The sequence below is a fragment of the Pholcus phalangioides genome, unplaced genomic scaffold, assembly GCF_987345545.1.
Source record: "Pholcus phalangioides strain wild (caught in Gottingen) unplaced genomic scaffold, Ppha-v1.0 ptg000004l_1, whole genome shotgun sequence".
In the NCBI taxonomy this organism is placed as follows: domain Eukaryota; kingdom Metazoa; phylum Arthropoda; class Arachnida; order Araneae; family Pholcidae; genus Pholcus; species Pholcus phalangioides.
In genome coordinates, this window is record NW_028301597.1 from 3,958,449 (window position 1) to 3,979,205 (window position 20,757).

General features: G+C 36.3%; 1 protein-coding gene across 1 annotated transcript; it reads right to left on the reverse strand.

Moving 5' to 3' along the window:
• Positions 1–5,517: 5,517 nt before the first annotated feature.
• On the reverse strand, positions 5,518–20,205 carry LOC149086458 (DNA damage-regulated autophagy modulator protein 1-like). The gene is made up of 6 exons (XM_089255603.1): positions 19,429–20,205; positions 13,359–13,426; positions 12,230–12,372; positions 11,370–11,547; positions 10,803–10,888; positions 5,518–7,457 (listed from the first exon to the last, which is right to left on the reverse strand). Exons 1-6 carry the CDS (start codon positions 19,563–19,565, stop codon positions 7,284–7,286), a joined length of 786 nt encoding a protein of 261 aa, XP_089111729.1. The 5' UTR covers positions 19,566–20,205; the 3' UTR covers positions 5,518–7,283.
• Between the last annotated feature and the right edge of the window lie 552 nt (positions 20,206–20,757).

Consider the following 20,757-nt stretch of genomic DNA (forward strand, 5'->3'; position numbering starts at 1 on the left):
CTGGATGCTTGATCAGCCGGACAAGTTCTCATTTCGGCGCCCCCTTCTGTTGAAGAATTTGAAGGATGAAATATTTGCGCTCCCTCCGGTCTCTGGCACGAAACCCGTCGCTGGGCAATGGCTGTACAATTTATGTTAAAAAAGGTTCTGTACGCAGTACTGTATTTTCTCTCTCTCTCATTGGAGTCATTCTAACAAGCGGAAAAAAAGCATTAAAAAAAATCCGCAATATTTATTCCCACCATAAATGATAAAACGCTATTTAGAGAAGAGGAAAGTTTTCGTGTCTCATGAAAGAACTTAAAAGATGGCGCCACTACCATCTATATGTGATTTTCCTTTTAATAATAAAATTGCTATTCCTTTTAACAGAGATGCACATAGGGTTACTGGATTCGGAAACAAAAAGGAGCATGCTGGTGCGTGTAACCTTTTTAACATGAATTTTCTTAATTTTCACAAGAGATGACGTCCCTAGGAATCAGCATTGAGTGTTTTTTGCTTCCTGTTTTCTTTGTTTTTGAATGAGAGAGGTAACAACCTCCCCACCCCGCTCCCCTTGAGTATACGGTATTATATGTTGTAGAGAAGAGTTGGCCAACAACTGGCCCGCGGGCTACATGTGACCCCGGGATGAGTTTGTGCGGCCCCCGACAAAGTAACAATAAATTATTAAATTAAAATTAATAATTTACAAGGTCTTAAATCAAATTGTGATCATTACTTGAGGCTTGAGCTATTCTCGTTGCACATCGGAAAACTACTTACATTCATTGTTGTTAGTGACCAAAATTATTTACCATGTTATAATGCAACTATCTCGGGCCACCAAGGAGTACTATCGATAGGTATATATTTCGTAAGAAAAAAGTACCAATACACACAACACATTAGGTATACTGCACCAGTTCTTGGGCTCGCGGAATGAAAACGTTGTGCAACCCTATTTAAACATACTGGCTAATCGGTGAGTAGGGCCGCAACTGGAAACAAAAGTTTGCGCACTCGGTCACCAGTGCCGTCTTAACGCATGAGCTCACACGTACACGGCCCGGGGTGTTGGGGCATTGCCCCCCCCCCCCCAGCGTCAAAGGTGGAGCCTAGTAATTTAATGTATGTGTATAATTGAACAATGCGTACATATGAACTGACATCATCATCATCATCATCACGCTCCCCCTTCAGACTTTAAAGTCTATCTCCGCCTATGCCAGGGGACCTCAAGAGAAGAGGAGCCCTCAGAAAAATGAGAAGCAGTTAATTCCACGTTGCCAGGTAGGGCCTCAATGAAATCACTTGACCCGGGGCCCATGATGCTCTTAAGACGGCTTTGGGCAGTACCCATTTTGGTGTCCCCTCCCCTCTTTATTAACGGAAAAAGAGTAAACCTAGCGACCATGGCCAACACCCCCTCTTCCTTAGAGGGTGTTGTTGGGCACACACACGCTCCCCTACCCGTCCTTCCCTATACTTGTGGCCCAAGGAACACCATGTTGCAAGAAACACGCGAAGATTTGTGGCGAACAAAAAATTGCATGAACACACTGAATGAAGGGGGAAAAAGGAGGAATGGAAACACGCCCAGCAATGTCTTGTTGGACAGTAACAAGCCTTTCATATTTTGCCTTGATTTGACGAGGGTGAAAATGAACTCTTGGATTCGTTTTCGTCATCTCAAGGATCGGAGAAGACAAAATTAGAGCGTCGACTCGGATCGGTGTGTGAATTGCGCAGTCGCGTCGCAACGAGCTGTGTATATTGGGGGGTGGGGGGAATGTAAAAGAGATGAAAAGGAAAAATACATTAGCTATTATGTATTCCACGTTGACTGCAACTGCATAACAGAGCCTCAGCAAAAAATGCATCTATGTCATTCGTTTTAATGGAAATTAATTACTTTCCTCATATTTTCCTTATTAATGACAAACCCATCTCCATACAAATATTGTAGAGGGTCGCAAAATGAACAAGTCGCGCACTAATGAAACAAGGCAAAGGGCAGACAAACACACAGTCTATTGACAGTACAGAGCAGAACGGATCGAGCACGACCAGGCTCTGTCGCTTACGCGATATAAGTTCATTGCCCAGGAGAGCGTGGTCGTGCCGGAGAAAATTCTAAGTTAGGAAAAATAATAATAATTGACATCCCTATCATGGGTCTTAAAGGACCACTAGTCATGTATGTGCCGCCACAGCTGTTCCAACTTCGAGGCGAAAATACGAACCGATCTCCCTAATAAAAAGTCTCACCTTAGAAGAGCAACAGGCCCACAACTATACAATTACTCAATCATTACACTTCACTCATAGTCAGAAAAATGGATGGCAGATGGTAGCACTACACACATCGAGCAGTACACAGAAACAAACTTCACGTTAGGTTCACTACACGTACACACATTCCAGAACCAATTCTTTAAAAATTCCGTAGAGGATTGTGGACGTTTGGTTTAGTAGTCATGTATGTGCATTCATATATGCAATTACAAAAAACATGTGCGAGTCAGACAGTCTAATGACAGAACTATAATTTCATTCGTGTATTACATACATTCTCAACTCATGGCCTGCGGGCCAAATGTTGCCCTCAGAGAGATTTGATGTGGCCCATGACCTCAAACCTAAATTTGTGAAAATGAACAACGCGGCACATTTATAGATCACTAATGCGACCCGCGGCACACTTCCATATTACAAGTGAGTTGCGGTGAAGTTGCACATCACTTAAGTAGTCCGTGGCACATTTCCAGATCACCTGAGTCTTGCAAATATGTCGCGGATCCCTTAAGTGATACATGGCATGGTTTCAAATCCCTCAACCAATCCACACGAGACAGTTGAAGATCATTCCAGTACTCTGCGGCACATTTTACAGACCACTTAAGTGATGTACAGCTACACCGCAGTCATGTCCGTCATTTCAACTTTTTCCGGGGGGCGGGGGGGGGGCAAAGAGCATATACTCAATATACCGTATGTATGTATAGTATATACATATATATATAGGCGCACACAATTAAACCTCATTAATGAGTCACTCTTGGGAGACCAAAAAATGTGACCTCGTAAACGGAGTGACTCGTTAAGGGCAGTATTCACCGACATGGTTTAAACTGTAGTCACAATTTTTTGATATAAGAGATCGACACGAATTGATTAAAGTCAGGTTTTAACCAATTTATGTTGAACTCTTATTCAAAAATTGTGACTACTGTTTAAACCATGTCGGTGAATACGGCGCTAAACGGAGTAAGCCATGACCGCGCAGATTCTTGTCTCCTTATTCATGCAGAAAAAATCAAACTTTAATTATTCAGACGAGTTCAGTCATGAAAATTGATTACTCGAGTTTTTCTTAATCAATTAAATGTTTATTTGCTACATAATTACGCATTTGAACAACGCAAAAAAATATTACCTTTTTCGATTTTTAAAAATTCGCAAATTTTTCTTCATGTTTACGAAAACCAAAGTATATATTGCCGTCTCGTACAGGCAGTTTCATTCATTTGGAACATCATAAAATGGAAATAAAATACTCTTCACGAGTTCGAAAAAATTTTTGTTCATTTTTCACTGATAAAAACATTGGCGAGTTTCATTTGCGAGGAATTGGTAGTTGAAGAAGCGATCCTTTCTCTAAAGAAGATAGAAATTGGAAGTCTGTCGTGCTTCCCAGTCCCAATAATAATTTTCTTTGCAGGTCGATTTTTACATATTCCTCCACTATAACGCTGCTTTGTCTTTAAAGGTACACGAACTTCTTTTTAACATTCTCACAGTATTACAGAAGCTTGACAATCTTCCAGCTAAGATTTGTTTAAAACGTCGAAAAGCCGACAAAAGCGGAGAATTTCTGCCATGGACACTTTTTCAGCAAAAGTTGACCAAGAACCGCAATTCGCCATTTCCGCTGAACCATTCCCAAATAAGAATTAGCCCAATGTTAAAAGAATCTGTCAACAAGCCTGCAGTGAAGTTGGGGGGGGGGAAGAGAGAGAGAGAGAGAGAGAGAGAGAATAGAGGCTTCAATGACTATTGCTTGAATTGCTGGAGATTTTTGGCGTGAGAGTTAACTTTCAACTTATCGTGTATATTGTACGAAGCGTTTCCGATCGAAATGGTAATTTTCGAAATAGCTTTCACAAAAGTGACTCTTTAAGCGGAGTCGGATGACATATTATCAGGAGTTTAATAACTAGAGCCCGGATTATATGCAAATGCATTTGCATATAAATACTTCCATATGCATTTGCATATTTTGGCCTTTTTTAGCATTAATGCATATAAATGCATAAAATCAAAATATTTTAAGAATAAATGCATATTTTGAAGCTTTACGTAAGAACAATCACTTTTTTATAATTTTTCAAATATAAATATTTCTTATAATATTTTCGTAACATCGTCCCCCCCCCGTCCCCCCCCGCAGGTGGGATTTATCGGATTACTAAAGATTTTTGTATAATACTGCATTTTCAAAACATTAGCCTTTTATCTCTCTCGTAAGGTTATTTCTAGATATATGTCAAAAATGTTCAATTTTTTTAGAAATAGTGTCAGTCCTTCTGTTACTGATATTTCGTTACCGAGCAGCTGTAGTGATTTGCATATGGAAGTATATATATATATATTCATGTGGGGGATATGTTTTTGAAATGAATATCCACTAAGAAGTAAGAAATATGCATTTGTGTATATGTATTTTCTCTCTAATGTATATATTTTCTCAATTTTGGTACATATTTTGGAATTTTTGACTTTTCGGAAATTTTTAATGCATATTTTAGTTTTTTATACATATTTTCGGTTTAATGCATATTTTGAATTTTTTTTGTGCATATTTTTGGGTTTTTATGCATATTTTGAATTTTTTTAATGCATATTTTGGCTTTTTAATGCATATTTTGGCTTTTTAATGCATATTTTGGCTTTTTAATGCATATTTTGGCTTTTTAATGCATATTTTGGCATTTTTAAGTGAATATTTTGGCATTTTTAAGTACATATTTTGAGTGCATATTTGCATATTTTTAGAGCATATTTCGGCACTTTTTTAGTGCATACAATCCGGGCTCTATTAATAACATTAGAATGCCATGGAGGACTGTTGGAATTTCCAAAAAGTGACATAGTAAGTGGAGCGATGCGTTACCCGGATGACGCAGTAACGTAGTTTGACTATTTATATATTTCACCTTCTTTGTCTATTTCTATTGTACTTTTTAAAGCCGGAGGACAGGCTGGCCGAGGAACCCTTCAGCACATTACGTTCACTAAACGTGGCCCACGGCGCAGTTCCAGATCACCCAAGCACTCCGCGGCACATTTGCAGACCACTTAAGTGATCCGCGACACGTTTTCAAGTCAATGAAATGGCTCGCACTCTTCTAAATGTTGACCACCCTTGGTCTGCTACAAAGATTTCGTAGGAAAACGTTATAAATATTGATAAAAATAAACTCCCATCGTGAAATAAAATATTTGCAACCAGACACCAAAACAAATGAAAAATAGGATTTAAAAAAACACATTTAATGATCAATAACATGTCACAACAAAAACGACAGAGACTCAATATATGAAACAACATTTACCAACACATTGAGCAAATTGTATCTACACGTGTTACCGTGTTACGTTCATTTTGAAGCGAAATACGGGAGCATTTTTGTTTAATAGTTAATGTATTTAATTTTATTTTAATAGTTATTGGGTATTGTATTCAAATGAAAAACCACAGTCAAGGTTCTTTTAGAATTTTTGAAATTTTTTTCACTTGGTCAAACGGATATTGGTCATTCCAGCGATATTTGAGCGGTCCGTCACCTGGAATATTCTAAGGGGCCACTGGTGAAAAATCAGATCAAGAGGGCCACAGCGATACATGGCCGAGTAACTCATATCCTTCGTGCTCCACCGTCACCACGATGGTGGTTGCTGAAGTTAGTTTTTTGTGATTCCCAACTTCGAGGTGCAACTGTGGGCCGATCTCCCCGTTAGAAAATCTCGCCTTAGAAAGCAACAGGCCCACAACTATACAATAATTCAATCATTACACTTCACTCATAATTAGAAAAAATGATGACAGATGGCAGCACTACACATAACAAGCATTAGACTGTAACAAACTTCCCTTCAGGTTCACTACACGCACATTCCAGCATGCACCAATTCGTTAGAAGTTCCGCAGAGGAATATGAACGAGGTGCATTATAGTAGCAGTGCCTCATATCCATAGTTGGGCCATCTTAAGAGCATCATGGGCCCCCCGGGAAAAGGATTTTTTTGAGACCCTCCACCTATTTAAAAATGCTTACCTCACCCCCAATTTAAATGCGTGCTCTTGAAAATTTCAACCAGATTTAGTTTTCATGAGGCTCCCGGGCCCATGCGGTTAAAATGGCACTGTTCATAGTATATATGAATTGGAGGCCTGACCTATATATATATATATGTATGATGAGATCTGGTACTATGGTTTTCGAAAATGCAATTATGTAAATATGTAATCTGCTGCTTCCAGCTAAGTATGGGGCCCAAGAACACACTTTGCAGGAGACATGATGTTGAGATTGTCATGCATAACCCCCTCCCCCAAGAAGAAGGAAGTTTACTGCACTTAAGACTAAGGCATGGATCTAGGGTGATGTGTCGGGAGGATCCATTTAGTGTGTAAGTTCGTTGGACCATCCTGTATTTTACGCAGGCCTATTTTCTTCCTATAAAATTCAGCTCTCGGGAGGGATGATCACCCATCTCTGGTCCATTGTTAAAGAGATCAGTCTCAATTTTAATTGAGTTCTATAAGTAGAAAGGGTCTCGTTTTTGGGTGAGGGTAGGTGCACCAGATAGTACGGGGGGGGGGAGGGACATGAGAAGAAAATATGGTACAAAGAGGGGCCATGAGCTAAAAAAGGTTTTGGAAACACTGACTTAGATTATGAAATGTGCTCCGTAAAAATGTAGAATACGTAATACAATTATACATTTAAAAATACAACATATACAAAAAAAATTAGATGTGGAACAGAATTTCAGTTGTGCCGAGAGATGGAAAAAAAAGATCGAAAATCGCTGGGTTATTTATTCTATCAGATGTACCGCCCGGTAGAAAAAACGCGTAGCCGTTGTTTTCACTTGCTTAAAGTAAGCACAATGCAAGCTCCTACCGCAATGTTATCTTCATGTATAATTTTTAGAGTTCTGAAAAAACTTTCTTTTATAAAAACAAATTCCTTCATTTAATGCATGTTCGCCCATTTCCTTCAACATACGGCTCATATGCTGCTACCATTGACGTAGACTTCGAGCTCTTTTTTTAGGTCCTTTGGTTTCACTAGAGTCACGAGTTCGAACTTGATGTTTTCCCACATGAAAGACGAAAAGTAAAAGAGCCAAGCGGAATACCACAGCCATTCGCATAGCGAACCGGTAAAGACGATTCCGAAGAGCTACATGATATCGAAAGAGGAAAAAACATAAAATAAAGCTATGGCCTGTTATTTCAAAATACAAAACACATTACTTATATAGCACAAAATGAAAAAAACCATAGCGCAACGTTACGATAACTACAGTGCGAGACATAATTATAAGACACTTTCACAAGGAGCAAAACAAAAAATATCAAAAATTTCAAGCAGTTTTATGACGGCAAAAAGTAATTTTATACTAAATATTGGAAATTGAAAAAAAATATTTTCACGTTATTTTATGGAAATACACAAAATGTAGTGGGGACAAAATTATAAGACACCAACTGATTTTTGAGGGCAAAGTAAAATAAAATTCAAATAAGTGACATATAAATTTGCCAAAATCAAAATCTATATTTTGTACAACCACCTCTGTTGCTATTCAAAGCAAAAATGCAATTTGGCATGGATTCAACCAAATCAATGAGAGTGTCACAAGCGACATCATTCCAAGCCTGTTATAAAGCTGCTTTTAGATGTTCGATAGAAGAAAATTGCCTCCTACCTGTATATGCTGATCTGCAAAGCATGCCCCACAATTTTCCATGGGGTTGGGGTCAAGGGAACGAGCCGATCAGGAAAGAACATTGATGTTTTCTTGCTCGAACCACTGCTTTGTGTGACCTGACACATGAATTTGGCGCATTATCTTGTTGAAATATGCAATATTCGCCACAAAGAACTTCTTTATATATATATCAAGTTGCTCCTATAAGAGTTTTACGTAGCTTTTTGCATTCATCCTTGAGGGTAGAAAAACATCAATCTTTTTTTTGGGCAGAAAATGCTCCCCAAACCATCACTGAACCATCGCCCATTTGACGGCTCATTAATTGCGGCGTTGCAGACCTCAAAATATGCCAATATGAAGGGAAACCATCTGGACTATCAAGATTGATTTTTTTTTCATCGGAGAACAGAGCAGAATACCGCCAAAGAGTCCAAGGCATGGTACGTTTTGCGAGAGGCAAATGATCCTGTTTATGTTTCAAAGTTAATGGAGATTTTTCTTGATTTTCATGAATTTGATGTTACTTGTAGAACTTAAAACTCTAGAAATTGTTCGCTGTGGGTACTGACGTTGTAAGGCAGATTTTATGTGTCTGGATGACATTTTGCTCCTTAATGCTAGAGCACAAACATTGCACTTTGATGGGCCAGACAAGCACGGGGGTGCGCCCAGATCGTTTTTCTACAAAATCACATATTCCACGGTTTAAAAAATTTGTGACGGCACATCGAAAACATCCAATTTTACTTGCTATTTACGTTTTAGTAGAAACACCGGTGCAAAATTTCACGAATTTCACTTTTTTGCAGCACTGTACCCCGTGGTATTTTTTTCTACTGATGAGAGGTACTTGTGAAGAGGGAATATTTTTATTAGTTTGCTATCCAGTAACATAAAAATGATTTGCATAAAGTAACGTGCTACACTACTATAACATGGTGGAAATGAAAATGTCTTATATTTCTGTCCCACTAATTTTTTACTGCAATTCCCAAAAATATTAAAATATCAAAAACTATTTCTCCGACGTCCTTGTAATTTCACTCGAAATTGTACAGATGAACGATACGTGTAATTGAGTTTCATTATTGTGGAAATATTCTTTCCGTTTTTTTTCATTTTCACGAATATTCGTAGCGTCTTATAATTATGTCTTGCACTGTAGCATACAATTTGCTTTAAACTAGTACCGACGCAGAGCAGGGCCTTGGGGGCCCTTCTTGAAAGGGTTATTATTATGCAAAATAAGTGCAATTTTTTTGAGGCCCTTATTCAGTCCAGGGGAAACCTGGTTGCCCTATACTAGTTACGGCCCTGATGCAAAGTGATAGTGAGAGAATTTCGCTGCAAACGACTTTCTCTCATAATATACGGTATTCACGTGTTCTCAGATATGTGACTCATAATCGTACTCGTGCCCGTACGCTCAACTTGAATTATTTACTCTTCAAATACTGTGAATTGATCGTTCATACACTACATTATTGTAAATACGGTACGTATATGATAATCAGATGCAGAAAAGGAGAAGCGAATTACACATAAATCCTTTTATATCATAAAAATTCAAGAAATTTCAGCTGTGCATGATTCACTTCTGCAGCTTCCAAAAAAAGCATTCTCCATTTGCTTCGAAAAGGGGATCGAACGATGGGACTATTGCAAATCATCTGAGGGAAGATAGTTTGAAAAACAATAAATTATTTTTTGCTGTACCCATATTTCTTGATTTCTTATGCTAATACTCTCAGTTCTTATGCAACGAACCTAGCATTTATTTTCAATGTGATAGATACAGTAAAACACCGTTAAGTCGGTTAAGTCGTCATTTTTCTTCAGGCCCTTCCAGCTTTCATAGACAACAATGCTATGAAACCCTCGTTTACTCGTCGCTAATTTCGGTTAAGTCGTCACTATGAAAAAGTTTGAGAAAGAGGAACAGACTATTTTTATGGCTTCCATTAAAAAAAGAACTTGTTAACAGCATTGCCATATGCTTAAAAGTCGCCATAAAATCCTATATACCCAAACGGAAGTTTAAGTAAAGAAAGTTACGCTGGGAAGTTTATTTACCGACCAAGGTTTTTAAAACGTTAGGGACTGTATGAGCTATATCTCATTCCTGCATGGACCCTACTAATTCAGGGCTTCAAATTTAAACAACAAAATATTTTTGTTGAAAACAATCATTCTTTCCCAAGTTGAGGAAGTCTGTTTACTTTTCCCTGCTAACCCCCCCCCCCCCAAGTCCAGTGTTCGAGATTGATTATCTTGTAGTTGTATCATGAATTACTGATGAAGGATTAAAACACCAAATTAAATTTGATGTATATGTAAAATTAATGTTCAATAGAGAGTTCTGTTATGAAGAAAAGCTACCTATTCTAACAGTTGCTATGTTAGTCTAAATTAAAAATTACTAGTATAAATCAAAGAGTACCAGTACATTTTACCACAAGTTAAGTAATAAGAGATGAAAAAAAAGATAAAAAATTGCTATTATTTTTCTTTTGCAATCTATAAATATTATTAATATTGTTATTTTGATTCATACTTTAATAAATGTCATATTACTTTAAATTTATACGAATTTCACAATATCGCACATAAAAACTGACGGCACTCCGCTTAAGGCGTCATAATTTTTCGATAACATGAGGTGACGACTTATATCGAGGTTTTACTGTATAACAGATTTCGCAGAAAATAGAAGACGGATTTCTTCAATTTTTTTTAAGCAATATGATTGAAAAAAAAAATTCAGTATATAATTTTCTTCAATAAAAATATGGCCCCTTTCACGAGATTACCTCATCGGAGGGAGTTTTCGTTGCTTCCGATCTGTCTGGATATTTCTTCATCCACTTGAAATGCCCCAGAGGCATCAGTATTGTTACTATATATGAAAGAGAAATCTACGTTAAGGAATACATATCAACTTTTGATAAAATAACAGTAATTAAGTACAAAAAGTAATCGAAGAGCAACGAACTACAGAATAAACACACCGCAATCATTAAGCATCTGAAAAATGTTTAAAAAAAAATTTTTTTTTTTTTACTAAAGTGGGTGATTTAATAAGGAAATTCATTTTTTTTCACCCAGGGATCAAGTAAAAATTTAGTTCACGGTTCTTTTTTGAAACACTCGATCAAAGAAATTTCCCTATCTGTTTACAAATTTCATACGTTAGTCTTGTGCAATACTTACAAGTACTGTAGTTCCTTTTTTTGCTTTCCCAGAGTTGAAATTTTCTATAAATGCAGTGCGGGTATAAACTATGGAAATTAGTTGATTTTGTCAATTAACCTTCTATAAAATCGAGGTGAAAAAAATGAAGGTTAAAATTTGTAATTAGAATATATGCAATATAATACCGAGTATGGCACTGGGAATCAGGAACAAGGACACGGCGAGTCTTATTTTATTCAAGGCATTATTACGATAAGGTGGTTTCATCTTGAAACTGATGAATGTCTGAACGAACGTGTACAACGTTGCAAATGTAAAATGTATTCCAGCAATGAACACGTGCACGTACAACAGTGTGGACATCTAGAAACAAAACAAAAAAAGAGCCTGTTACAGAATATATACATTAAAAACATGTATATTATTAAAAAGTGTCTTAAAGGAAAAAAAACTACATTTTAAAGTATAAATATCAATGTGAGATATTCGTGTAAGATGACCGACAAAAAATAATTTAAGAGTGTGAATATGGAATAAATGCATACGGATACCTCCACCAAACGAATATTAGCCATTTTACGATCAAGGACGTAATATTGCGTCCAAACGCCAGTGCGAAAATTCAACCAAGTTTTCTGTTTTCTTTCCTCTCTCCTCATCATTGAGGGGCTTTGTTGCAATCTTACGAAGTTGTTCTTTGTCTTCCGTTTATTTCTATACTACTATTAGTGTTTTACATATGATGTATCTTCCTATTATATACATATAAGAGCAAAAAGAACATGTAGGGTGAGAGCGAAAAGAGAAATCTACTTCGTACCTATTCTCTTATCTTTATCTTCTCCATTATCTATACTTATACATTATACTGATTTTCTTCATTTGTTTTTTTCTTCACCTTTTCCGTTCCCTGTAGTTAGGTGAGGACATGGCTACCATATTTATCGCCAATTCGTCAGAGATCGTCTGAACTTCTTGCCAATAGCTTGTAAGCGAAGGGGTAACCACTCATGTTAACCACGCAGAAAAAAGAGGGGATGCTTACCGGAAAAGCTGCGACTCCTCCAAGACCAGTCATAGAAGCCAGACCACATAAGAATCCAACTATGTTGATTTTGCAGAGTAAATGTTCACTCTCGTCTATCATGTAAGACAGAAGCATAAATCGGTAAAACATGGCAACAACACCTACAATGTACAATGAGAAAGAACCGCTCTATTGAAATTTCTAAAGTCTTCACATACATCGCCAAAGAAAACAAAATCTTTCATACATGTGTTGAAAACGCTCAAAATTTTATGAAGGGGGAGAAAACGATAGAATCTAAGAGGCATGTTCTGGAAGGAAATAAATATCGGGTTAGAATCACACAGCCAATAAAAGTATGGACACAGTGCACGCTGGTTTCCGAGTCGGTGCCGTTACGGATTGGTTAAAAGCGTGAAATTTTTAATGTAACAATGCCGACTTACAAAATCGGAAAACGAGGGTGCACTATGTTCGTACCCTAAATCTTGAGAAAAAATGAATAAATTGCGAGATACCGGGAATTCACCGATATCGTTTTAAAATAGGCTACTGTAGTAAAGTTAGCAATGATGAACATCGCTTGAAGTTACATTTTAAAATCCTATTCCTACCCTTTAGAAGTCGAATGGATATGTGTCGGAACGTGTGTTGTGCGAGTATGTGTGTGGCTCCAACATAAATATGTTGTTAGAGTTGTGCGTGTTCCGTGTTCTATTGGCGCTGCTGCTGTCTTCCAATACTGCAAATATACATCGTAAGTGCGAAAGTAACATCACTTACGCCATGAAGTTAAAAACCGGAATTTTTAAGCCCGGTTTATGGATAGATGACTCCATCCTGCAACAGGGCCCCCTAGGTTGGGAGCTTTGGATATCCCGGGCTATATTTTTCACGGGCCCCTTTTTTGTGATTTTATAGCGAAAAGGAAAAAATTGAGGATTTTCCGTGCCCCCCCAGCTGAAGATCCGGATTAAGGTTGTACTGTACCTTCAGCTGATAGACCCATCTTAATGGCATTTGTCTTTTCCTCTTTCTGTTGCGGAGAAATGAATATAATCACAATGGGTATTAATAGGTCAAAGAAGTATTCCTCCTTCTTCCCACATTTTTCCACATTTCATTGCAGATTTTTTTTTAAACTTACCGACAAAGCAGCCGAAAATCAAGAAAGCACTAAACAAGCACATTTCAGGAACAATAGCTCCAGTTTCACTAAAATAAAATAAAAAAAAAAAATTATAACACACTTAGATATTTGAAATTTGACTTTAAAAAAACAAGTGAACGCATGTTATTATTCAGCTACAAAATCTCGGATTCTGAATTGACATTTGGTAGTTTCGATTTTGACAGTTCCCAATAGTTTCACTCTATGGTGTGTTGTGTTCGTGATAGAAGAATCACGATCAATACTTAATTGTATACACAGAAACAAAGAAAAATATGTATATACCTTCGTTATTAGGAAATTACGTACATCAAGTTTCCCAATTTTGCTGTGTTGATGGAAATTTTATCGACTTTACGTTAAAGAAAATCTAACGCTCTGTGGTTCACCCCATAAAAACGTATTGAAAATTGTTTTTTGTTTATTTTTTTTACAAATACGGATGTAAATTGGTACTGTTTTTTAGCATGGTTTTAATTCACACGAATTTAGTTGATTAGAGTGGATTTTTCAATTCGCGAAAATGGGTGATTTATGGGCAAAATATGCAGTTCGCTTCAAGTTTACTGATAGCTATAAATAGATAAAATCTTATTTAGAAAAGTTGAATAGTTTTTACCTCGAATTTTATTTCTAATTCCCTGAAATTGGTGCGATTTTATAAATCTGTGAACACTTAAAATTTCAGCAGCTCTAAAAAAAATGACACAAGAAATAAACTCTTTCTAGAATCTAGATAAAGGCTTCTATAGCCGTATTTTGTACTGAAATGACACAAAAAGATGTACTTTCTAAAACAATAAAAAAAATGGAGAAAAGAAATTGGTAAAATTTTTTTTTCTACCATGTATTTGCCATGCATATTCCAATATACTGAAAAAAGGATCATTGAGGGTTAAGAAATTGGATGAGTTGAAAACATGGTGAGGCTTGTGATACTGAGAATTATCGGTATATACATTTTTTACATCGATGAATGCATAACTTTGAGCAAGATGATTTTTAAAATGTTAAATATGACGGGTTACTATATCAGTTATTGTAAATTTTGGAAAAATGGTCGAGTTGAATTTCTCAAAACTTGAACTCAAAAAACTTTAGTTTTTAATACATTATTATCATTATTATGTGATTGGATTGTGATGAATAAAATAAAATAAAAAATTTTCTCTATGTCCCCCCCCCCCACCCCTCCCTCCCTCCCGTCTATGCTTGTTTCAGGCAAAAGCTGTCAATGATTTAAAAATTAAGGGCTGCCATGACCTCTAAGCCTTCAAAAAGTCGATTTTTCTAAAGATTTCATTTGAGTGCACATCAAACGTAAAAAATTTCGTGCCAATCGGTTGATTGGTTCATTCAAAACGAAAGAAAAAAGATGTGAATGACGCATTGTAAAAGTATCCGAGAAACAAACTTTGAACGCGTTTTTCCTCAGATCGTAGTAGTGAAGTTTTTACTTAAGATCAAAATAAAAAAACTGTACAAAAATAGCATAAATTTTGTAGGAATGTTTATTTGACACGTGTTTGCGAAATAAACCTTGGATTTAGTAATGGATCAATGGAAAGTGCTTGTTTTTTAATGTTGCATTCTGATTTTTAAAATTTATATTTTTTCAACTTTTAAAATTGATAAAATTAAAAAAAAAAATTCGGATATTCACATTTCACAGACAAATTTCCTATAAAAATCCCTAAAAAAATTTCAGAAATTTTGGTGAAATTTTTTATTTTTTAAATCTTACGGACGATCGCTCCAGACAGTTCAACGTTTATTTTTCCTCGAATATTTTTAAATATTTATTAAATTTTCATTTTAAATATTTTTACACTTATTTCTCTTTTCTTCTGTTTCAGGAAAAACGATGGAAGAACTGACATGATATTTTTTGGCATTTAATTTCGAATATACGAGGAATCGGTTTCAGAGAGAATTTTGAGTTAATAACCTTCAAAAAGCATTTTAAATAAACAGAAATGTAAAAGTATAGCATGTAAAGGAATTGTCTTTCGATATGTGGATTTTTTTAGAAAAAAGATTTTCAACTCATGATCAACCCCCCTCTTTCCTGTGTGTCTCGGGTCTCAATCCTAAAGCATGATGACTGTTGTATACAGATTATATAAAGACACAATATTGAAAGCCATAGTGAGGCTTAATGCAAGCTAAATTTCTTAATATATCAGTCGAAAAGTTGAATAGATGAAAAGAAGAGATGATGAGATAACGTCTGATGAATATTTCGAAAGCATCTTCAAAAACAAGACCTCACTCAGCATCACGTGATACTCAGTCAAAATACTCGAGTTAAAAAAATAACTAAGCTACAAGGATAAGTGTGTGTGTGTGTATATATATTTAATAAGACTAGTGACGCGTTTACCTTGAGATTCACGCGTGTATATGAGCGGCTAACCGGCTGAGCTGGTTAGCGATGTTTACGAGCATATGATAATCATTTCCCTTCACGAATCTTCGAGAAATAAGCGAAAAATCGAGTCCCTTTTTCAGCGGTTTGTCGCCCTTAAGGAAGTATTCAATGTTATCCCTGTTCAGACAAACTTTTATTTCCCCAATGTCATAACGGCTACTAAACGCTTTTGCACTTTCACTTCGCTTAACACTTTTCTTTATGTAGTTACTAAATAGCAGACTGAGAGCAGCATAAAATGTTTGGAATTATAGCAGCGTATCTGCTACACATGAAAAAGGGTCACTATGTCAGACCTTTTCTAAGGGTAAAAATGTTTTAGCGCCTTGATTTTTTTGCGATTTGTCCAGCCCTGCTTTATAGGGTGGGTGTCGGGGTGGAAAGAAGCACAAGGAGAATCTGTTTTCAATCTGGCTGCTGCTTCCACCCGCTTCATCACCACTTCTCTTTCACTTAAGACAGTGTTTCTCAACCTATGGTTCGCACGCACACTTGATAAAATTAATTCCAATAAAACTTAATTCTAACTGAATGAAAAATTATTCAACCTTTGCCATATTGATGATAGTTTTTTTCCACATGGGTTGGAATAAAAAATTATAATTTCATACTTTTGGGTTCAACATACATCACGTAGGAAATGCAAACACGGGGTGTATCACTAAATTTAGTCAAAAAATGCAATTTATTGCCTCAAATGCAATTTTCTAATTGCTGCAGGGTGGGGGAAATGATTGACTGCTACAATTCGCAGTAGACAAAATTTGTTGCACTGGGGAAAAAATATTCAAATGGTGAAATGATCATATTTCACTGAGAAAAATACGGATCTTAAATAGAGCAGGGTTCTAAATAATTAGTGGTCCGCGACCACTGATTAAGCAATCGGACCACCGAGAAAAAAATTGTGGTGGTCCGCCACCAGTAGCGAAAAAGCTTTCGCCCCTCTTTCTTCTTCCGCATTAATACGTCAATCGCGGAAGAATCTTCTATGGGGGAATCACCAATACGCCGAATGATTGATTGCAGTTCCAATTGTTTTTTATGGCTTTTTGCACCCTTGGTGGCATATCACACACACACATTCTTCTAAATAATTCAAATAATATATTACATGTAATATATTAATAATACTTGTAAAATATATTTAGGAGAAAATGAATTATTATTCAGAGCAGATTTCGTTTAGTGGACCCCTCATGATGTCTGCGGACCAGTAGGTTCTTGTATTCGTTGCTCCGTGCGACCAGTGACTTTTATTTTTCGATTCTAACGCTTTAGAGCATAGTTTCCCAACCTTTTTTGTCCCATTCCCCCCCCCCCCCAACGCAATCTAACCCATAGAATCCTATGTTATGCCCGTAGCTTTTACCGCCTTCCCGGAACATTCCATCTCCCACGTTGGGAATCACTGCTTTAGAGTAATCTTACTACTTTAGGGTAATTTTAAATACTGGAATCTCAAGTAGGGTAAAATACGGGACATTGTCAATTGTCATCAAAAACGCTGCCAGAATTAGGCGCAATCACCAATTTTTATTAAAATTGCGAAAAAAAACTTTGAACCTGAAAAATCATGTGCGATGAATATTTATTCTCATAATTATCATTAAAAAAAATTATATATTACGAAAACTGCGTATTTATGACCTTAATATATTCATATTTATTATTCAATAACCCATCATCCAGTATGTGACAGTCGTGTTCACCTTGGATGAAGAGTTGTCTCTATTTGTATATGTATGCTTGTACATTTCTTTGATAAATAAAAAATAAAATAAAAAATTATGGAATGCCCGTAATACGGAACACAAGTGGTCCGTTAAATTGTTTCAGACATTCTACTGGTCCTCGTGTTCAGGAAGGTTAAGAAACGCTGACAAGAACTCTTTGACGTAGAAACCCTTGAAGATATTATCTTTACAATCAGATACCAGTTCATTCACACATTAAAACGCCTAGAAATCCCTTAAGCTAAAAAAAGAACTCATTTTGATAAGCAGAAAACGTCCGACTATAACATTAACAACAGGGTGATGTAGACAAACGGTACTTTTGGTATACTGTACTCTCTCGTCGTTCGATAAATTAGACGTTTCCTCATAATTCTTGAAACAGTGGCGGGGGGCATATTGGAGCTATTTCAGATAGACAGCCCAGTTCGAAAAGGCAACAGCTCAGAATATTGTATTTTTGTTATGCACGTCATGAGAACGGTGGAAAATGCCTCTACATATTTCAAAACAGCAACAACTCCCAACTCTGCTTATACGCTCCCAACCGATATTAAATCTGAGCCGACTCCCATTGAGTTCCATACAAAGTGAATCTTCAAAAATCAGGTATCTCCAAACTTAGACTTTCGAGTAGTTGCCTTTTTGGACTGGGCCGTCGAAATTACAAAAACGAGGTTCTAATGTTAATTTTTTTTAATTTTACTTTACATCAGTTATAATTAACCTTACAACAGATTCAATTGTGCGCTACTCAGCTTTTCAATTTAAGGATGATTCACACTATGAGGAACATCATTATTACTTCTCGCATCGTTAACGTAACGTCAGATTTGCTCAATATCCACACTTTTCACCTAGGAACTATCAATGGCACAAAGGTTAGAAATAATGAGTGGGTAAAAACTATAACAAATAAGAAAATAAATTGGAGAAATTATCGGATTGCGATGCGGTTGGCTGAGCTCATATTAATTTTGATTTGAAGTCACAGAAGTCGCTGATACAACCACCACAATACATATGATTCGCTGAAAGTACACAAAAAAGATGACCGTAAGAATTGAATATCCGACGAATTCTTCAGACAAACGACTCAGGAAATCAAGGCAATTACTGCGATATTAAATGAATGATAAAAAATTCGAAATGTAATCTATTAACAACATGGTGGAAAAAATTAAAATGGGAGTTTGGGGGAAAGTGTCTGATGTCATAGACTTGGCTGTAAGTTTTAAACAAAATGCATCTTTTACACCCCGTTACAATGTACTATAGTCGATTTGGTAACCGAATTCGAAGATTTATTCACATAAATGACATACCAAGGGATGCATATAATTGAAATCTATCCGTAGAGATCACTAGTTTCTATCTGCATCGCGTACTTTCCAAGATTTAGCGTAAAAGATGTATTACAATATTGAAGACATACGGTATAACATCGATGGGGCACCATTGAATTTGTCTAAACGAGATCTTTCCATAACAATAAAAACTCGCATATGTTCCGTATGCTTCTTGAAATGTGAGCGAATAAAATACAGTATGTATTCAAGTTTCATTGCGCAAACATTTTGGAAATGTGGTTAGTTCGCCCATCTTGTTGATTTAAAAGATATCCCCTCTTTTTTCCCCCATTTCTTGCCATTCTATTATAAATATAAAACTAACATTTTTTTTTGTTTTGCATCTGTCAAAAATCGTCAAAATGAACAAAAAATAGCACAGATTAAGACTTTTTTGGATCGATAATTTTACTCTATGTTTTTCTGAAAAGAAATCATATCTATTTTCTATTCTAAATCTATTGCCTCCAATAAAAGGAAACGTGATTGAAAATATGTAATGATATATATATATATATATATTTGCTTACCTTATGTAAGGCAGATAAATACTGACATCGCCACGACAATAGGCAATCAAAAAACACAAGGAAGTTCCGAGTATCAAAACTGCAGAATGGAGCACGGGGCTCCAAGCCACCATCCTCCATACCGTTTCTTTGTTCATCCTTTGCACGATAAGCAACGAAAGAACTTTCTCTCACTAGTTCTCAAAGGTTTCGATCAATTCAGATAATCCGATCTTCAAAGCACCATCGCAGTGTAATTAGTTCAGATGAAACGTCATTATTATTGCTTATCAGCTAACGAAATTCTATCGGCATCGGTAAGAAAATTAGAAAAGGGGATTAAATTTACCAGCAATGAAATGTGTTTCTCTCCCAAGTGCAGTAGGAAAAATCAAAATTCTTGTTTTGTTTCAACACATGACCTTGACTTGCTTCGCACGGGCTAATAAAAGAGAAATGATACGATGAAAACTGGTTATAAAACATGCAGCCTCAAGCTAATTATACATCTATATTTTCATCCCGATTGCGGGTAATAGGAAAAAGTGAAGAGGAAATCGCGTGAACACCATCGGAACCATTAAGAAAACGCATGAAGCAATCAAACGAGGTGAATTTCTCGTGATAACAAAGGGCATGTGGAGAAAATATGATCTATTACCACCACACAATAGACCACCACTGATCGAAAAAATAAAGCCAGTTGTAAACAGTCCAATTGCTCCTTAAATATCGTTTAAAATGGAGTGAACAGATTTGTGCAGAAAAACGAGAAACAGGATCTCAGTTGTTACACGAGCTGGGAATTTCGTTATAACACTTTGTGTTTTGAGAGAATTAAATTTTCTAGCCGGGCGTTGCACCAAAAATGCCTTGTAGAATAAAAAACGTAATATTTCTTATCAGCGAAGCCGAAAGTTCAAGGCTCTCCTGAATTTTGACAAGTAGTCTTTATGACTAGTTTAGTAGTTTTTTTTCTTCTTATATGTGTACGGTCTAAGTCCGAAGTATAGCATCTTCGGAACAATGACCGACTGGCCACTTCGCGAAGAACACTATTGCACATTTTTTCCCCCATATTTTTTCAAAAAAATCTTCAAGTATCAAACATAAAAATTTAAACTTCATCGCATATTATGTTTTAATCTTTCGATGAAAAGAATTGGCATGCATGAATATACCGTGAATTGCTCAGATAGAATAACTTTTCTTTGATGTTTTTAAATTAATTGTTCATGGCCATAATTGTAACATGGTCAAGTCTATTGCTCTATCACTTTGGTCCGCCCCCTTCCAAAACACCAGTTGTCTTTCTCCGAAATAAATTTCTGGCTAGGGCACTGGATGTGC

Coding starts and splice junctions, on each gene's coding strand:
- LOC149086458 (XM_089255603.1), bottom strand. CDS start 19,565: ATGAACAAAGAAACGGTATGGAGGATGGTGGCTTGGAGCCCCGTGCTC. Junction 12,373..13,358: donor GATTTTCGGCTGCTTTGTCG/GTAAGTTTAAAA, acceptor TGTACATTGTAG/GTGTTGTTGCCATGTTTTAC. Junction 11,548..12,229: donor GAGGAGTCGCAGCTTTTCCG/GTAAGCATCCCC, acceptor TTTTGTTTCTAG/ATGTCCACACTGTTGTACGT.